Below are 20,779 nucleotides of genomic sequence, written 5' to 3' on the forward strand. Positions count from 1 at the left end.
CCAGCGCCACAGCAACGCTTAAGACAAAAATTACAAATGGCAGCGTTTATGTCTTTTTCAGGGGAGGTTCTGTGAAAACACATCAGCAACTAAAGGTGAATAGTTGCTCCCCCACCAGACCTTTTTTCTAAACTGGCACAGGACTGGCACAACCTGTAGCTACAGACATGCCACCCTTCCTGGGGTGGCGGTAAGCAGATGCGCTGGCATCACGTTCTTTACGGCAATTTTGGAGGTGGCTGATAAACACGAGGAACTGGCTTTGTCCCCTGAGCCCAGAGCTCTCCGGAAAGGCAGGGTTTTGCAACCTGTGGGGACCAGTAGGTGGAAGGAAAGCCAATGATCTCTTATAGGTATTTCATCATTGGTCCTATCCGCTCTCCCTCCTTTGAGCTTTCCTCGGTTGAAGAAAGCGAATAGCAGTTCCAGACTTGTCAAAATACCTTCGGCTTCTTGGTCTGCTTTTAATTTGTTGGAATGTTGGCAGACGCAGACTGGCTCACCGAAGAATGCCTTTGGCTGTGTCCAGTGGTCAAGTGTACAGGCCAGTTGCTTTAGGGTCACTGGGAGCTTGGTGATGACCCAAGTCAGTCAGGCCTGGCTCCGAACTTCTCTGTAGGATGGCTACAGGGCTGCCTTGGGAGGACTACAGAGGATTATTATTTAGCTAGAGCTCAACAGAGCCACACGCATGTATTGGGAAAAGGAACCCTGAAACTCAGCTAACCCACCTATTCAAGTAACTCCTCTGAGAGGAGAGGCTGGGGTGGGACTGAAGGGTAGGGAAGGCTTTGAGCTGCACCTTGGTTAAGGAAAGGAGAAAAACATTCCCGATAAACAAATCTTCCAGCATATGAAAAGGCTGGAAAGCAAGCTGGTAAGAACCTCGTATGCCTGGTATGCCTGGGATTAAACTACGGCCCTCCAGCTGGAGGCAGCTTCTTCCAGGGGGCCCTGAGTGCTCTCACCCACAGGGAGCTCTTGGTACATCCATTGTGAAGGGGGGGGGCGCTCCAGCAAGTAGAAACCGAACAGCAGTTACTCACGGGTATAGTGAACATGTCATTAACCACCCAAACCTGAACCCTTCCCAGTGGTAAGAGCAGCACTAACACTTAATGCGGGGCACAAGTTGCCCAAGCCTGTCTTGGGCAAACCAGAATGTTTGGTCACCCCAATTTCTGGAGCCCTTTCTGTGTGCCAGGCATTGTGAGGGGTCTTGACTCGGGTCATTTAATTCCCCCCCTCACTCCAGTAAGTAGATCCCCAAGTGACACACCTCAATGAGTCTCAAAGCAGAACTGGCATCGTTTCGCATTCCACTTCCAACTCCAGAAACTTTTTCTTCCACCGGCAAGTTTTAAAAAGCCTCTGTTGCTGCTTAGGGCATCCAGCTACTCTACTGTGTACCCTTCCCGGTTACTGATAACCAGCTGCCACGTGCCTCCTGGTTTCTCCCCCCAATTAAAGGCTTTGGCACTTGAATTTGAGACTTCCTCTGTGCCCCAGGTCCTGCTGCTGCCCTTTCAACGGCTCTGCAGTCTAATGTGCCTGCCCCACACGACCGCCAGGACTCATTTTGCCCTGACCTCTTCCCCCTTAGGGCCCATGCCTCACAGCCGCTCAGTCACCCAGTGCCCCGACCACACCCTGGGCCTCGCCACAACTTCCCCTTCTGTCTCCCCTATTCCCACTCTACCTGCTTGTTTAGATCACCCAAACCGCCAGTCCTCTGGTGCTTCATTACGCTGTCAGTGGTTGTGATGGTCAATATTTAACCTGCTCTTCGGATGCCTGGATATACATAAGTTTATTACAAATTTACTGCTGTGAAGGATGTGTAGCATACAATTTACAAATAATAAAATATGCCATAGTCTCTATTGTAAATTCTGTCAGGCCAATTAAGTCTCACAAAATGCTTTCATTGACTTTTGCCAAACTCCTTTATCTGGTGCCAACATAGGACAGCGATTCCGCCTGGTTAAGATGAAGGGACCTGCATCCCAACAGACTCTTCTCAGTAAATTTAACTGATATGGCTTACTGTTAAACTATTTCTTACCCTCATTCAAATTGCATTCACTCAACTGCAACTGTTTGGCTTCAGCAGAGTAGTAGCACACCGTGAAACGGTGTTCCCAGCAGACAGACAAGAGCCACAGACCTACCTCAAGCGCAGACAACAGTACAGTGTCGGACATTAGGGCGGAACGCATTAGCCATGCGTTCGGAGTTACTACCCTTGCCTTTTCCTTAATATAACTTAATAGTAAGGTTATCTAATTTAATTGTAAACAATGGTGGTATTTAAAATCGGCTCTCAATGGGGCATCCAGGTGGCCCAGTCAGTTAAGCGTCCGACTCTTGATTTTGGCTCATATCATCATCTCATATCATCATGAGACTGAGCCCTGCGTCAGGCTCTGGACATGGAGCCTGCTTAATATTCTTTCTCTCTCCCTCTGCCCCTCCCTTCACTCCCTCTCTTAAGAAAAAAAAAAAAAATGGCTCTCAAAATCCCTGCAAACATAAGCACCACTTCTCATGAATGGAGGGTTAGGCTCCAATACCTCACTGTGGCCTCCACAACATCAGGCTTTTCCTCCCCATCCCTCTCCCTAGTACACAGAAGGATGGTCTAAAAAGAACACATGGAATTGACATCCTCCACGGTCTACAGGGAAAATATGACTGGGGTGAAGACCTAAAGGTCTCTCAATTTTCTTAGTATGGGTCCATGGGAAACTTCTTGAAGATATCACAACTAGTTTGTATTGGGCACATAATAGGTTTACAACTTACTACTAAGTACTTCTCGAGTTACCAAGAAAAGAAAGTCCTACCGACTCTCTTCGGTCTGGCCAGCAGTCCACACTCCCCTGCTTGAAAGACGTTAGAGTGCAAATAAGAATGCAGGGCAAAGATGGAAATGAACCAAGTGGCTCTCCCACTCATCCTGCAGGAAATGCTGACCGTCCAAAAGCCCCATTAAGGAAACACATCCCCAAAGCCTACTATTACCTACACTGACACCAACTCACATGTATGAGGTCTTTCTCCCCGACACAGGAAGCCATCTGCAGACATTACCTCATCCTCTAATCCTCACATCAAACCTGGGAGGCAGGTAGTAGAAGGTATCTTCCACTTTCCTTATCTGTGGGACAATCACTTCCCAAGCATCAGAGATCACTCTGCCAGCCTACCAAGCGTCCCTGACACCAGCACAAACAAGCAATGGGCATCTCTGCTCTAGTTCTGCAACCAAGCACCAAAGCGCAGAACGGACCTCCCCTTTATCCCAACCCATCAGAGAGAAAGAAAACTCTGGTTTAAAAGGGTTCCCTGCGAGCCTGATTCTAAGCAGCTGTCTCAACAAAGGTCATCTCAGTGGGGCAGCCATTTTCCTATGGTTACAACGCCAAAAATGTTTGCAGAAACTCTACCAGTACAAATATCCAACATGGCTCCCAGGCTACCATCGCAACTTTTAAGTTCTCTGCGAATTCTGAAAAGTTGTCTTGTGGGGGACTGGAGCTCATGAAAGGAATGAGATGTAAAGAATGAATAGCTGAGCCCTCACAAACTTGCCCTCTTTCTTCCTGAAGATATAAATCCTTACTTTCCACCAGTGGTTTCCAGTGCAAACAAGACTTGCACTTTTGGAACACAGAAACATGATAAAAGTACTAACGCCAAGAAATTTCATTTAGCCTTTGAGTTCACCTGGGTGGGGGGGTGCTGGGAAGCTGGGGTGGGGGAGAAGATGGCATCCTGCCACCAATCAGCTAACAAAAGTTGGCCCCACTCCCCTTTCCTAGAACAGACAGAGTGCCTTCTCAGCGTGGAGCCTCCCCCCTCGCAGCCATACTGCCGAAGCCGGGCGTCCACAGACAGCCTCCCCCTACCAGCCACCTGCTGGTACTTGAACTTCTGGATGCCCGTGCCACTCTGAAGCTTCCTCCAAAGGATCCAGACACCTTCAGCTCACACCACAGCTGTGACCATTTCACATCTGGTTTCCTGATGTACTACCCACTACAAATGGGACTCCCTGCCTTCTTTCTTCTCTCACACCAGCACACATACCTCCCTTTCCATTCCACAGAAACATCATTTTCCAGTTTAAGGAACTGGAAAACATCTTAGACTCCATGTATATAAGTTATCACCAGTGTAAACTTTTTAAAAGATCTTATTTAGGGGCGCCTGGGTGGCTCAGTCGTTAAGTGTCTGCCTTCGGCTCAGGGAGTGATCCCAGGGTCCTGGGATCGAGCCCCGCATCAGGCTTCTCCGCTGGGAGCCTGCTTCTTCCTCTCCCACTCCCCCTGCCTGTGTTCCCTCTCTCGCTGGCTGTCTCTCTGTCAAAGAAATAAATAAAATCTTTAAAAAAAAAAAAAAGATCTTATTTAGAGAGAGAGCAGAGAAGCAGGAGGGGAGGGAGAATAATCTCCAACAGATTCTGTGCTGAGTGCAAAGCCCAACCCCATGACCCTGAGAAGAAACGAAGAGTCAGATGCTTAACTGACTGAGCCACCCAGGTGCCCACCAGTTTTTACACCAAAATAATAAAATGGCAAATTGGAGTAAGACACCTGCCATGAATACATCCTCATTTCGGAGGTCACGGCCCAAGCCGGCTGCAGGCGCATGGGTCTATAATGAGCACTAACAGATCAAAAGTTCAATGCGCGTGTGATGGTATCTAATTCAGAGACTGCCACTTAGTGCGATACATCTCTCAGAGCAGCCCTCCACCCACCTAACCACTCCAACCAGTGTACCTTTAACTAGCACATCATTGGCAGAGGCCAGCTCAAACATGAAGAAACAATAGCCGAGGCAAAGCCCTTCAGGGTGGCAGGTTCACTGGTCAAGAAACAATCCTAGGTACACATCCTGATTCTACCGTCAGTGGTCTGGTCACGGCAGGGGCTAGGTACAGGCCGAGAAGTTTCTCCTTTTACATTAAGCACCAAGCTCCAGCCCTAGGATCCACCCAGGGAATCTTCCTGCTGTGTTGCTTCCTCTCATCAAGTGATGTTAAAACTTGGGAACTGGTCTCAATAAAGGATAGGAGGTGCACGATTTTGTGTATATGCACGGCGGGTCATGAATGGAGCCTGCCGGCTGGAGTTCTGACAGTACAATCAGGGCATTTCTCTGCGTCTGGGCTAGAATCAGTTTTCAAAGTGATCTGTGCATGAGCCCCAGGGTCTGGGAGTAAATGCTTTTATCTGTTCTACACTCTGGGCTTTCTGACTATCATGTGTTTTAAAGGGTTCTATTTGCAAGGGAAACAAACCAAACCTGAAAGCTGGACTGACCTTCTGGTGTCTAAACAGATAAACATTAGAATAACCTACCTCCTTGTTGCTACTCTAACTCATTCATTCACTTGCCTTATAAATGAGTCAGGAGCAAAGAGACTGTGCTTTGTCCTGGTTTCAAAATGCATTTTAACCATATTAATCTAATCCTAGCTCATTCCTCAGGCATTTTCTGAATAAAGCAAACATATAAACCTCCAATCCGTGGCCACTAAAGGAGGACACAATCCTCCCCCTTCAGCAAGGGGTGCAAAGTAGGGACAGGAGCTACACGTGGCCCCAGAAGGCCACTGCTCCCTCCACACCAGCTAGCACCTGCTCAGTGCCCTCCTAGCCAGGACTCTCCTAACCTGCCCTTCAGGGGCTTTTACCTTTAGCACAGTCTGTTCCGACATGAGATTTAATATGCCCAGGCATTACCATACAGGATGTAGTTTCAGACATTCCAAGATGAAGTACTCCAGGGTCATTTATTGGCAAGGATTTTACTTGTTCTTCATCTCTCGGGGCTTCAATTCTTAGAGGGGCCGTTTCCCCACTGCCCACCACCCACCCACCCCCCCGCCAAGGGAAATATCAGATCTGAAGACACTATGGCACTGTGGCTGACAAGGTTCAACTCAAGCTAAACATAAAAAAAGACAACAACAAAAACCCACTAATAATAGAGCTTACTCTGCACAATTAGGAAAGAAAGACACCAAACCATTTAAACATAATTTATGTACATTTATGGCTTTATACAATAATAGCAAAGATTGTTCTTGTGTCTGTAAGTACATCAGCATCATCAGGCACTTCTCAGAGAGTATCGGAACAGGAACATGGACTCTGCGCTGTTACTGAACTCGAGTAGTGAAATGCGGGAGGGCATGGCCACAGCCGGACAGGGCTCTGACAGCCATACCTGGCCACACTGCCAGGCTGTGCGCACCGCCCTCAAGGAGGAGGCCAAGAGTAATGCAAGGCTGTTTTGTTTGCATAAACCACACTGCATTTTTTAATGAATGATTATTCCCAAACCAAAACCACAAGTTTAAAAGTCAGTTATAAATTAAGCACTCTTAAGAGCTGAATGTGAGAATTTCAAGTAAGTCTGGGGGAGGAGGAGGGGTATTGGTAACATATACCCAGTAGTTGAACAAGTCCAAATTGTATAACTTTGGAAAACTTTTTTTTTTTTTTCCATTTTAAGTGTCCTTCTCCTCTTAGTACATTCCATTGATTTACTGCCGACTGGGATACAACGTTTGCTAATTAATTTAGACTCTGTCAGTTTGTTGAAGCCGAACTTTGCAAGTAATGCATCTATTACCTAAATATATTCCATACGTCTATATTACGGAAACAATACTTTATATTTAAAATATCAGAATAGCTCTATAATACAATATGCTTTAATAACAGTACAAACCAGAGGAAATAAATCAAACAAGGCTGCATAGGTGATATCATTTGCACATTTCACAAAGCAATCATGTACAATAACTGATATACTAATTACTCCAGAAAGTCAGTATTCGTACAGAAAAAGAATTACCAGAGGTCACATAATGTTTGTTTTCAAAATAGACAAGGCGCCTTTCACTGGACTTCACTGTACCCCAGAGAGATACCCAAGATTCATGTCAGAATCTTAACACAAAATTTTGAAGGGAAAAAAAGATATTTACACAGACTCGGGAGGAAGAAACATCTTTTTTAAAAGTTACTCTAGGATGTAGTAAGATTTTAAGAGCGATTTCAGCTGTAGTTTCCTCTTTAATGAACAAATGGGGGGCTCTAAGGCTCGTCATGTGAGGGCACAAGAGGACGAAAGAAGGTGGACACGGCAACAGGAATGGGAACCCAAGGACTCTGGCACCGACAAGTTCTAGCACATATGCAGAAGGCACTGCTTAGAGGAACAAGGGCTTCCAAAACCAGACATACTTTGGAGTGGACAACAGTGAAAATAGTTAGGAGGCTGTTTAATGAATTTTCAAAATAGCAGAAGTCACAGTGGGAAGCTTACAATAGAGCTGGCCTCCTATAGAAAATCTTTTAGGAACACTTGTGTTGTTGTTAAACATGTAGGAAAAACCAAGCCAACAGATCCGCAATTCACATGCAAGACAAAGCAAGTGTGATCCGGGCTAAGTACACAGAAAGCAATCAGAGCCTTCTCAAGAAGGCAAGAGGAACATTTCTGTACACCTGCTCCTTTTATTGGGCTGACTTTGACTTAGGGCATTCCACATGACTTGAAAACACAGATGGGACGCAAAGCCAATTAACCTGGTCTGTCAGTTATAGGTAATTGCAAAATATTAAAACATAATAATGCAGAATTATAGTTTAGGTTGCTAAAGGCTAAAGAAATTCTCCCAATTTTTAACTTACACTAAGAGCTTTTAAGATAAATTCAAATATACAACTTACAGCTGGTTTGTCAGGTTTTCAAATTAATTGCCCCAATTTTTAAATGCGCTCTAGTCCCTTTGGTAGCCACCTGCTCTCAGGGACAAGAAGCACTCTGCAAATCAGTAAAGTCCTATTTTTCAATTTTCCTCCTTCCACCTAAATTTCCACAGTGTGCTACGTAATCTGCAAGACAGAAGGGAGAGGGAGATGAAGTGTGAGTCTTAACATAATCCTTCAAGGCAGAGCCACAAAACCAACGTCCACCTACACCGAAAGAAGAGCACAGAAACATGAGGGGAGACATCGGCTGAAGCTCAATTCAAAAAGGTTAAGTTGATCAAAACTCCCAGTTTGAGGGAGGAGCACAGTTTTCGACACAGGACCCCCTTTCTGATCCACAAACATCATGGGGCCCCTCAGGAGTAACTGAAACAACACAGCACACAGGCATCTGTCAGACGACTCAGCACTCTGTGGTGCACTTGGTTCACGGGACAACAGGAGCAGATGGCACTGCTTTCCAATACACATATGAGAAACTATTAAGTTCTCCTAAACATGAAACGCAAAATGTCCGTAACTATACATCGCTCTCCTGCCAAAACAGAGCCAGAAACGTTGAGTATGCAAGTACTAATTACAATGATTTTAAGATTAGTCAGAAATAACACCGAGTAGCATCCCAAAGTGTACAAACCAGTTAAACACGTATAAAATTAGTCCTAATCCAGTTAGAAATACAAAATGAAAATTATGGATGCTGCCTCAAATAGCTGGGATTCCACAAATTTACAAGCAGACTATGTAACAAAGTAGACTCTAGTTTTAAGAAAACATTACAGTTCAATATCTATTCCAAAAATGATCTCAAGTCCCAACGATAACATCAAAAATCATTTATCAGGAAATTAGAAACATTTAAGTGTTTGTACAAATCTGCAAATAACAAAATAAACAAACAAAAAAATAGAAAAGACCTGTACAAGGCTGGCATTTAATCTATTTTTCCCCCCAAAGGTGTTCAACAAGTCCATGAACTCAGCAGACTGATCACAGGCTATGGGTTCTCATGTGAATTGTGTGGCTGTGTGAACAGGCCCAACGCTGTTCCGGGGAGGCGCGGGACGGAGAGCTTGGTTCTCTGCGGTTCGTCTGTTCAGCAGAACACAGGTAGTACAAACAAAAGTTTAACTTATCAAAGACATGAGACCATCACAGTATTACAAAAAGAGTATAAACTTTCCTTGGACCAAATGGATATTTAAAAAACAAAAACAAAAACAAAAACACACACAAATACAACTCTGTAGCTACTGCTTATGTACAAAACTTGAAAGCACACCAGGATCCGAACGTCTTTTCTGCAATTATATGGTGTAGTGAGTTTGGCACTTCATTGTAATGAAATCTCCAATGGCACAGTCCTTATCTACAGCAGCACATAACCTGCAAACATCGGGCAAACATCCTGTACAGGAAAAGTATCTTCGCTGCCAAGTCTGACGAAAGGAAAAAAGAAACACGCTTTTTGTTGTTGTTGTTGTTGTTGTGGTTTTTTTTTTAAATCAAGAAACGAAAAGGAGGGGTGAAGGACATCTTTGGACTGCTTCTCTCAGTTCCTGCTGTCAGACAATCTGAAGTACTTTTAAGTGTAGCCTAGAAAAAACACACAATGAAAATACAGCCAAATTAAAATCAATTCAATTTAACATATTAGAGTGACAGACAAACTTGGGGGTGGGAGAAGCTAGAGCTTTCTCAAAACAGCTCCAAAATCATTCAATGGGGGAAAATTCTACTTTAAAAAAAAAAAAAACTGCTGTATTTGATTTGTATCAAACGTATTCATTTATTAAAGAGCTACTAAAAAGATGCAGCCATCTAACTGTCAAAAGAAAATCTTTAAAGCAGTCAAAGGAAGCTTCCTTATGCTTAAGCTCAAAAAAAAAAAACAACAAAAAAAAAAACACACCACAATTTATGAGCTGCAAAAAGGGCAGAGAACGCACGATAAAAGATAGCCTCTCCACAAGGAACAGCCAGCTGACATCAGGAAAGTCCCAACTATGGAAGATATATGGCAAGTTACTGTGCTCCTCTCTTTTAAACTCTGGCTTCAGAAGGTCTTTTGATATTGGGGTGATCTTACCTGTTCACTAACTCACTCTTAGCCTGACACCCAGCTATGTGTCGTCGTCTTGACGCTGTGCGGGAAGCTTTGGTTGGGCAACACATTGTCAAAGTTAAAATCCAAAGTATCTCCATCCATGAGGTCGTTCCGAATAATGGACTCCATGTCACAGTCCAAGCGCTCAATAAACATGCCATCCAAGTCACTGGGGAGCTTCTCTTGGTGGAGAATGCCCATCCTGCCATAGCCATTGCAGCTGCTCACTGAGGAGTAGGCCCCCAGGGTGTTCATCTGCATGGGGTGGGACAGAGGCACTTGTAAAGCTGTCTTCACTGGGGCCAAGCGGTTCATACCCGAGGTGTGGGGCATGGTGTTGACCGTGTGGGGCAAGGCACGCCCATTAACTGCAGATGTTGGCTGGGTATGTCCAGGGTGGGTGTGGGAGCTGGGGTTCATCATTTTGTTATGAGATGCCTGGCTGCCATAGGTTGACATGACCGAATTAGGGCCCATCAACACATTCTGACCAAGGACCCGGCTGTTGGGTTGGGCGACCCCAGGATCAACTGCTGTCATAATGTCATTATGGGGAGGAGAGTCAGAAGTAAGCAACTCCTTCAAGAGTCCAGGTGCACAGTTATACTGATTCATACCTCCATAGCTCGATTTGTTGTCCTGAAGCGTTTGCATAGGCATCTGGGGCAAAGGGCTCATGCTGGACTGGCCATATGTATATTTTTGGTAGTTTGGGCTGGGTGAATTCAGACTGGTGTTTGGCGGTGCAAATGAGTAGCACGGTGTCTGCTGCATCATGGTGCCAGGTGAAGACTGGGTCGAAACAGTTAATGGCGTTGGTGATGAGAGAAGGTTGAGATTATCCAAAAGATTTTCCATATTTTCAGGATTGCTTATCTCAGACAGACTGGGTAGAGTAGAGGCCATCTTTGCAGCAGATGGTGGGTACACCATAGAATGCACATCCCCATCTCCAAGATCATCCTGTTCGGTCATAATGGGAGAAAGTCTCCCACTAATAGTACTAGCATTTGAGCTAGTTCGAGGGCGAAATGTACTCCAGTTATCAAAGTCATCGTTGCTGTGAGAGCCAGGGCTCGCAGGCCACTTAGAAAACTGAGATCCTGGGCTGTCCCCAGCACCCTCCTGGCCAGACTGGAGAGATGCTTTTTTCTTAGCAGCCCGGCCCCGGCTCTTAGCAAATTTACTATTGTTGTCCATGGAAGCAGCTCTTCTCCGGGGGGATTTTCCACTCTTGCCTCCCTCTGGATTGAGCATCCACCAAGAACTTTTTCCAGTCCCTTCATTCTGCACACGAATGAACTTGCTGTGTAGGGACAGATTATGGCGAATTGAATTCTGTAAAGCAAAACATCATGTTAGAAACACAATACTTCTCCAATTGGAATACTTACTATTCGGTATAGATAGATAGATATTGGAAGACAAGCAAAAAATTTTTAAAGTTTGTGGTACAGATTTCAACCCATACAATCATATGGGTTCTGAACTCCACTATAAAAGAGCTCAAACCAGTACAAGAGAAATAGTATCTTATCTTAAAAACAGTATCTGTATCTTAATGTAATGAGGGGACAAAATTAAATAAGCACTATTATGGACATCTTTTATATAGCTATATTTTATAGGGCAATTACAGAAACTGATTCTAAAACCACTTAAATTTTTGCTTGGCTACAATGCTATGCAAATAGCCCTCTGTAACAAAGTGCTATCAAAAATCCTTTCCATTCTATCACCCCTAAAACTACTGCCAATTCTCTTCAGATTGCACATATGCCATTTACACAAGTGAGAAGTTTTATATTACTGGGCCCACACGATTATGGAAAAGAAAGAAGTGAAGCAGGGTATATTTTTAGTTAAGAATTAAAAGCCTGAAAACCAGCAAGACGTAGATTCCTTTCTACCTTTCAAGTCCATGAGGCAAATATAGGTGAATATAAGACAAACAGGGTCATATTTCTTATTTCAGAAAGTTGAACTGCCAAAAAAGGGGGAAAATTTAAATTCCAGAGTTGTCCACAACCCCCCACCTCCCCAAAATAACCGGTAATATGTGCCAACTAACTCAACGTCAGTCACTACATCGGAAGTCAAGCTCTGTCCAAAAAGACCCCCTGGGTCAGGAGGGGGGGGAAGAAGTGGTGGGCAGTACAAAGAGCTCCAGGCTTCAGTCGCTAAGTACAGGTGTTCCATGACTAAATTGTGCCACGTGTATGCCTAATACAATTAGTAAAGAAAATCAACTTAACTTTGGGAAACTCCTTGGCCCCTGGGAAACTGCTTTGCCCCAAGGTGCCTTAAGTTTCCTTATCCGTAAAGCAGAGATAAATAATAAACCCATTTAGGGCTATGTGAGGGATTAAATGAGATACAGTTTACAAAATGTTGAGTGGTGTCTGGCACATGGTAAGCAGTCACCAAGAAGTAGGTACCAGATCCCAACTTTAGGGGCACAACTATATTGCCAATCTGAGCCCTGCTCCCCTCTTCCTATTCACTGGGGGTATGGGTAGGAGCTTAGTGGTATTAGAAACACACATACACCCACAACTCCAAACATACTGGAGGCCAGAGACAGTCTCAAGCTCTACTAAAAGCAGCAAAGCTAGGCTGCAAACAAGGAAGCCCCAATTTGATTCCTCCAATGGGCACACACTGAGACTGCCAGCATCCGGAAAGCCTCTGGGACATATGGAAAACGAAAAATGGGCTCCAAAGGAGGGACTCCAAGGAACTCCTGTCCCTGGTCTTGTAGCTTTTTTTCCCCATACAGAATAGGGCACCACAGTAGACCCTTCCTAGCTGCTCATTCAGCAGCCTCTGTCATAAGGGCCCTGAGCCCAAGTTCAGGAGCAGGATTCTGGGTCCTAGCCACCAGGAGCAGAGCCTTATGCATGACTCCCAAGCCTTCCCTGGTGCCCTCTGCCAATTGGGTACAAGGCTTAGCAGACTGAGCCCCCTGGACCTCTGTGGCCCCTCTCCCTGACCACGAAAAGGCTCTGGCTGGATCTGTGGTCACCCAGGGATGCAGCCACAATGCCCACATCCTCTGCCATCAGTGTGGGATACAGATGCTTGAGTGCCAATCGCTGTGCCAGAAAAAGCCTTTGCACAGCGGGATAAGGCCAGGGCTTCAACAAAAACCATGAATTCAAGTTCTTCTTATTAAAAAGAAATTGAAAACAGAAAAGAAAAATAAATCTCCCTTTCTATAAAGAGATGCAAAAATCAGAGTAGAATGAGGCTGGACAGCCAGGGCTGAGAAATCCATATTTCAAAATGCCCTCTGACCCTCTGTACTACATTCCGCCCAAGGATTGCAACAGAACTGCGACATGACAAGCCCTTCTGCCAGGGCCTACAGTGAGTGCGGGGCAGACACGGCCCTGAACGGGGGTTTCCGGGCTGGATGCAGGGCAGGTGTGCAAGTGGGTGGCAGGCAGGTTTCTTCTGTTCCCTAGACTTCCCTCTTCCTTCCCGCCTCTTGACCTATCCCCAACCCAAGACGAGCTTTGGGGAAGACTTTAAGTACATACAAGAACCTCTAAAAGAGGCCAAGTACATTTCTCCAGTGGCCTATTTCATTCCCAGAAGAGGCTCCAAACCCTACAGAAGGATCTTAAACACACACACACCTATGTAGGCTCCAAGAGCCACAACCTCATCTCCTGGGCCCACCAACACCAGCAAACCAAGTTCTAAATTCATCCTTGAAGAGACAGGCCTGTCCCTGGGGTAGACCTGGAAGGGAGCCGAGCACTCTGACCCTGTGACATGTTCTATAGGCTGAAAGTCTGGACATTTGCACAATATTCCATCATGACTATCTCGTTCTTGGAACACAGCAGACACACAGATAAGCCACCATGAAATCTCTGGAGGAAAGGAAGCTTGACTCCTGTCCCTGTCACATTTAGTTAATGATAAAGGGGGAAGATCCTCCTAGATAATGGCTTCCTGGCTGTCTGCGCTGACTGGTGGGAGGGTGGCACAGCTCTACAACACACATAATCAGATCAGGTCATCTGTAACTGCAATTAGGGGACATTTTTAACAAGACTGCAGAATGTGTAATGATTAAATCTTTAAAAAGTTCAGGAAGCATTCACTAACTCAGGTGGGACATTCGCTAACTCACTACTCAGACTTAGTCTTACTTCCCCCTTCCAAAAAGGGGATTGTTCATAGCAATCCCCTACTTATCAAAACATCACGCTCTGTATTTTTCTAAGAGGACATTTCAGGTCGCTCTTTGAGTAACAGAGCTGTCTTCTAACTTTGCCAACAATTAAAAAAAATTTTTTTCCAAACAGGAAAAGGTTTGCTGTGCAGGGCTTGTAACAAAAATTCCTGTTTTTCATGCAGCCAGCAGAGCTCTGGTGGAGAGGGAGGAGGGTGGCCAGTAGGTAAATCTTGTAAAAATGTGTGCCGCTATTAATGGTATTATGCCTGCAGATCCCTGCGGGGCACAGCCACGGCTGGAGGGAACCTCAGTTCTCCCGTGAACTGTGCAGCAGAGCCACATGTGACTGTCAGCGTTTGGAGGTACTTCGTTCTTGAACTATGAACAAAATAGTACCTGAGGAATGAGGCAGGCTGTGAAGAAGGAAAACTCAGGTACCTCAAGCCACTTACCCAAATCCTGAGTTTTTACATGACGCCATTAGGGGCTCCACCCCCCCCCCAAAGACACATCAGCAAATTTCTTCTCCACCAGCTGTATTTCCCTGCAGCCTGGGCTTTTTACTAATGCTGAGCTGGATTTCCTCTGCACATAGCCTCTCGGCAGCCTGCTCCCCCAACTGTCCCCCAAGCAGGGCAGCACGTTCTTCTTGGGAAGCCTGACCCGAGGAGCCTAGTGGGCCATGTCGGGGGCAGGAGTAGCTGCACAAGGAAGGTACGCACTGCCTGTTCAGCCTGCTTCTAACTCCCAGGTGTTCGATTTCATGAGCTCTATGGATTCCAAGCTGCTTAAAGGGCGAGGGCTGAGGTGTGTTTTTATTTCCTAATCTCAAAGCCCCTAGAAGATGCTCTGTGCACATGCACGTGCACACATACACACACTCTGCACACAAGACAAATTCAATGAACGTCTGTTGACTGACATCCCAAACACATCACAGGGAAGATGTACTGTCTTACACATCTTTTATCCATCTGTTCATGTACCAATTCATGCCAAGTAACATTTATTGGGGCCTATTTTGTGCTAGGTGCAGGGAGACAAGAGAAGGAATTTATGATCTACCTGGGGCAAGAACAAGTCCACCGAAATGGCCACTTGGGACAGAAAATGATGCGCAAACAACTGTCCAGGAGCACTGACATTTTCCTGCCAAAGGTCACCACCCCACCTCCTCCAACTTCTCTCTCAGCCCAAACGTCCCTTTCTTCTGGAACCATCCCATTCCTACGGCTCTCTAACACAGGACCTTGTTTACTCACCACAATTACGATTCTGCTATGTGTGGTCCCTTGGGGGAGTGTCTGGCTCCCCACTACACTGAAAGCTGCATGAGCTCGGGACCTGGTCTGTCTTCTCGTACACTGTATCCTCACAGCTCCATCACCAAGAGGCACTCAAGTATCTGTTGAATGGATTAATAGGTTCTACATTTACAGGGTTGTTGTGGAGATGAAATGAGATAACACATGTAAAGTGCTTACCTCAATCAATATTAGCTGTTGTTATTATTAGGATAATGGCATCTATAAAATAACACATCTGTGTTTTAAAGACTTATCTGTATTATAACCATTAGTGTTATTTACGATCATGCCTTGCACTGCTGCCACTAACATAAGGCTTTTACATGTTAGGTACTGGAAAAATAGACCAATTTGGGGGTAGAGATAAGATGTTTTCTCTCTGCACTAGGTAAGTGTCTTGGGTGCTGTGGACCGACGTTAATAAGTAAGGAATTCAGATACCAAAGCCAGTCTATTATTACCCTTGCCGGGAGTGTCACGAGAATCCTGAAGTCTTCTCAAGGTGTTGGTTGCCACAGAGCCTTGCATGTGGGCATCGAGCATGGCTGCGGGCTCGCCATGCTCTGGACTCAGCCAGTGTGGGATGGGGAAGCAGTGGCAGGGATTACACAGGCCACAGTCAAAGATCACAGTCTGGTGTCTCCTTGGGGGTTACGACTAAGCCCTGCTGCTGGTCTCCTGCCTCCCTGGCTGGAAGAAGGTAGGCTCTGAGGCTGGCCCCTAGAGACCCTGAGGACACAGGACAGGAACTGCCCCTCCCCAGGATGCTCCCAGCCCTGCTGTCTAAAACAATAATCAGAGAGCCACTGAAGTACAAGCAAGAAGAAATCTTCATTCCTTTCATTTACTTTTAAGTTTTTGGCTCATTTTTAAATCTATTATGTTATATAATGTATGCAATGTATTGTTATAGTACAAGTGAATAAATGTAACATCGGAAAGGGTATGTGATTTTTACAAAAACATTTAGAGACCCCTAGTCTATTACAGTAGGCTTCTAGTCTACTAGAAGCCTGAAAAAAGAAAATCTAGAGAGCAGAACCAGCCCTAGAGTCAAGTCTAGCAAACTCTTTGGCCCACCAGACCTGGGTTGAAGGAACGGTCTGGTCTAGCTCTCAGTTTGCACCTCTCCTCCCCTTCCCTGCCCCGGGCTCCTTCCTGACCACTTCTCTGTACCCTGGACCCTCATCATTCTGAATTCTGCCATCTGACTCGAGCTGCCAGCTCGGCTCCATCTAGCCTGCCCACTGGTGTGCGTGGGGACCACCACCTCTCGGCCATAGGCCTTACCACCATTCCACTTTTATTCCTACTTGGCAGTTCTAAGACTACTCTGGTCTTTGTGTTTAACCAAAAAATAGAACAAAACCATCAACTTAAGTTGGCCTTCATACTTTGTGTCTGAATTTTACTTTATACACAAACTGCTTTTAAAACCTCATCTCATTCCACACTTGGAGGATCCCTATAAGGCAGGTATTACTGAACCTGTTTTAGAAATGGGAAAACTGAGGCTCAGAAGATGAACTGCCCAACTAGGACTCAGACCAAGGTTTTGTGAGTCTACGTGCAACACTGCTGGCAGCTAGAAAAACCACCTCCTCGGCTTCTCCATTGTTAAGAACAATTAAAAGAACATACTTAAGACTAAAGTTATACGAATGCATCTTGAGGGAGTGGAAATAATTCTGTTTACAAATACTAGTTTACAAAACTAATTTTCTGCCTCACTGGGTAATAAATTTACAAAATATGATTTGCTTTTAATTCTAATTCTAACTCTTTACGGCAGGAAACCATGGCAGCTGAAGTGTGAACTTCAGGTATGAGCATCACCCAGGGGAAAGCGTGTATAAGGAGGCTGTGGGGACCCACAGGAAAATGGAAAGGCCCCAGAGGCCCCTGCAGCCTAGAAGTGCCCATCATCCTGCCACAGGGTGGGTGTGAGCAACAGTCACCAAGTCAAACAAAAAGAACTTCAAACTAAGACACTGGAACACATGACTAAATGAACTTGTTGTTCTAGAAATTCTAGAAATTCTTTCAAAATGCTAGACAAACTAGATTTTTCCAAAAGCATTTTATCTAATTTCTTTGAACTCTGTCAATGCATGCAATTGTTTTGTAGACTCCCAGTGTGGACCTGACTCCCTCCTCCTGCTTCCTCTCTTTTACACCATCTCTTCCTGTACTTCCATGAGTGAAAAACAAACTAAGGAGAAAGTCAGAATAATCTCTATTCAACAGAGTTCCCATTAGAGTTGCTAATAAAACAACTTTGTAAAATAATCCATTTTGCTTGCAAACAGAAGGAAAACATGTGACCATTTGCCAATTGTTCTTTTTACAAGTGATGTCAATAGACACGCTATCAATAGAGAGCATATAGATTCAACTTTGAAAAGTGGTGTAACAGAAGATCTGCCATGAATAGCTGATCTACAGGCTTACACATGAGGCTCCAGCAGCATTCAGCTCTTTTTCCCAAAAGGCTGATTATCATTGCCCAGGAACCTGTCCTTCTTGCCTGGACACCAATGATCCCATAAGGCCACTCTCACCCTGGGTCTGCACTGAGGACTCAGACTTCTCCAGTGAGCCCAGGGCTGTGAAGAAAGGACTCACAGCCTCGTAAAATTAGCAAACTAGAAGGCACTGGGAAGGTCATCTAGCCTAAAGCCCCCACTTCATATTAGGGAAAAGAGAATTCGGAAAAATTTAAATGCAGATGAAAAATTTATGAGTGTTCATTTACAACAAGCAGAAGCACATGGGGCTTTATTCCTAGAAGAAATGTAAAACAAGTAAGAAGAACGTGCAGCGTCCCTCCCCTAGCCAAACCAATTCTTAGCTATAGATTCTCAAATGGCTATAGATACACATTTAGCTCTCAACAGCTTTCTCTCTGACTCAAATCATTCCAAAGAAGGAAAATGTGACTACATTAAAGAACCTCCAGCAAAAAAAGCATGTGGGAGATTATGCTCTCATGTAAAACAACACCAAAAAGACAAATGTAAGAATTCATGAGCACCATGAGAAGTTTCACGTTTGCGAGGAAGCACAGAGAGACAGAACCCAGGGTCAGGCTGACTGTGGGGCACCCTGAGTGAGTGCCTTGATCTTGCTAAGCTTCAGTCCATTTGTGAAATGTAATTACACAGGATGCTTAGGGACTGAACAGCAGCATGTATATGGAAAGCATTTAGTACACCCCTGGATACAAAGCTGAGGAAATAAAGGTTGGCTATTTTGTGATAGGAAGCAAAGGGATATATAAACAGGAATTTTAAAGCTATCATGAATGGTTACAACTTGATTAAAAACCATTCATCACAAACTTCCTGTTTAACAGGCTGCCAGCCTTCCTTAGACTTGTTTCCATGTCCTCACAACTGAACTGCAATCCTTCTCTTATAGAAAAATTGTTTTCGCCCCTTAAGAGGACTTTAAATGCAAAAATGTGATTGTTTAACTGGTGTGCTCTGTTGGCTTTTTGGATGACCTATGTCAGAACACATGTGTGTCCATGAGGTCGTTCAAGGAAAACGAGGCAGACCAGCTGACTGATGACAGATTATATTCAGGAGGGCAATTATTAGAACAGTGCTCTTTCTCATTCCTTCTCGCACACTAGTTACTCACCAGAGTTTACTTTGCTGAGAACAGACCCTATGAGAGCCCTGAAGAAGTGGGGGATTTCAAGAACACATTACAGGACAAAATATCTGGTAAAAAGGTGAGCAACAAGTGAACGGAAATATGGTACTAGGAACAAAGAAGAGAGAGGCACCCCCAAGCCCTAAAGGAAGGACAAGAAGAAACCTTGCAATGCAGAAAACAGATGATGATCCGAGGATGCAAGACAATTCATTCCTGCCTGATCCTTGATAAGCTCTCACATTAGTCAAAAGCCTAAGTATCAGAATAACATGCCAGCCAATAACCTCACTGGTTTAGGGTTTAAGAAAAAAAATCTTCAGAGACAGAACAGAAAATTTACTTAACAATATCGAAATTATCACAAGCTTTTATTTTTCAGAAGGTCATAATCAAAAAGGAGCACAGTGCTTCCCCTTGCTGTGTCCTACAGCAAAACCCCATATCAGAGAAAGCTACTGTTTTATGAAAGGGTAAAGCCCTTAATTTTCAGAACGTGAAAAGGAAAGTCTTTCCTGTACCATTTAATGCCCCATGCTGTACACACTATCAGAAATTAGGAACCCCAAAAGACAAAACTCAAAACAATCCAGGTAAGGTTGAAAACTTGATATAGATACAAGCAACTTTCCTCATGTTCCAGATCATGGGGCATTTATCTTAACCACTCTCCCTCCAGGACTTCCATAAAAGTTGTTAATGTGGACCCCCGTTTAAACAAAGTGTAGAAAACAAACTACCTCATGCTGTCACACACTTAGGCCGGATCACAGTGCCACAAAATCCAACAAGGCCACTCTCCAATGAATGTCATTAACCCTGGCTAATTAGGTCCCAGTGGTGGATATAGAGACAAAATTTCATTTAGCTAGAATTCTCTTATATATGTGTGTGTGTGTGTGTGTGTTTAAGGAACCTATAGGCTAACTAAGGATTTCAACGTGGAGTTTCTTTCTCTTGGGATTAATTCAGGTTCTGTGCAGCATTTGGGCATACCTGGCGACCCTTTAACCCACTCACCTCCTTCCCCAGGGAGGCACACAGACCGGGCACTGCCAAGCCCACAGCAGCAAGCTTCAACTCCCCACCCTGCCCATTTAGGTGACCTAAAGGAGCCCATCCTTTCTGAAACTTCGGTCTATTTTCAAGATTTATTTCTGAGTGCAGTGCAGAGCCTGACCAGTGGCTCAGTCTTGACCCTGAGATCATGACGTGAGCAGAAACCTAGAGTCAGACACTTAACCGACCGATCCACCCAGGCACCCCTGAAACTCCGATTTAATTAACTGCTCAGAAAATGGACTTTTTGCCGCCCCTGCCTAATGGCAGTCTCAGTCACATAGGGCTGCACCACAGCATCATGTTAGAGGAAACTCATTTGGTGCTGAAGTGATCCTGCTGTTTCCTAATGAAAATTTTTGACCATACGGCCATACCGTTTTTCTCATCTTCGATGGCTCTACAAATGCTCTGCTTTACAACGCAATTAATTACCTCTGTATTTGGCTACCAGAAGAATAACTACTGGTATATCTAACTACCACGGTAAGGTAAAACAAAATGAAAACAAAGAACACTTTAGAAGTTATTTTCTTCTGATGAATAAGTCAAATAAGGCATAAAGTGAAACACAGCATATAATAGCTTAATCAATTTTCAAGTTTTCTAGAGATATTAAAGGACCAAAGTGAACATTAAAATATTTTGTTGGGGTTAGTGA

The 20,779-nt window shown here is 44.6% G+C and overlaps 1 protein-coding gene across 1 annotated transcript in view; it reads right to left on the reverse strand.

The window, feature by feature from the left end:
* Positions 1 to 6,038: 6,038 nt before the first annotated feature.
* The window catches only part of FOXO1 (forkhead box O1), a gene marked incomplete at its 5' end in the record, with an annotated part of 96,446 nt that continues 81,705 nt past the window's right edge, over positions 6,039 to 20,779 (reverse strand). The window contains 2 exon segments of the mRNA XM_034663786.1: positions 6,039 to 9,392; positions 9,886 to 11,241. Coding sequence (XP_034519677.1) covers positions 9,904 to 11,241 — 1,338 coding nt within the window.

This window comes from Ailuropoda melanoleuca, chromosome 7 (genome assembly GCF_002007445.2).
Source record: "Ailuropoda melanoleuca isolate Jingjing chromosome 7, ASM200744v2, whole genome shotgun sequence".
Lineage (NCBI taxonomy): Eukaryota > Metazoa > Chordata > Mammalia > Carnivora > Ursidae > Ailuropoda > Ailuropoda melanoleuca.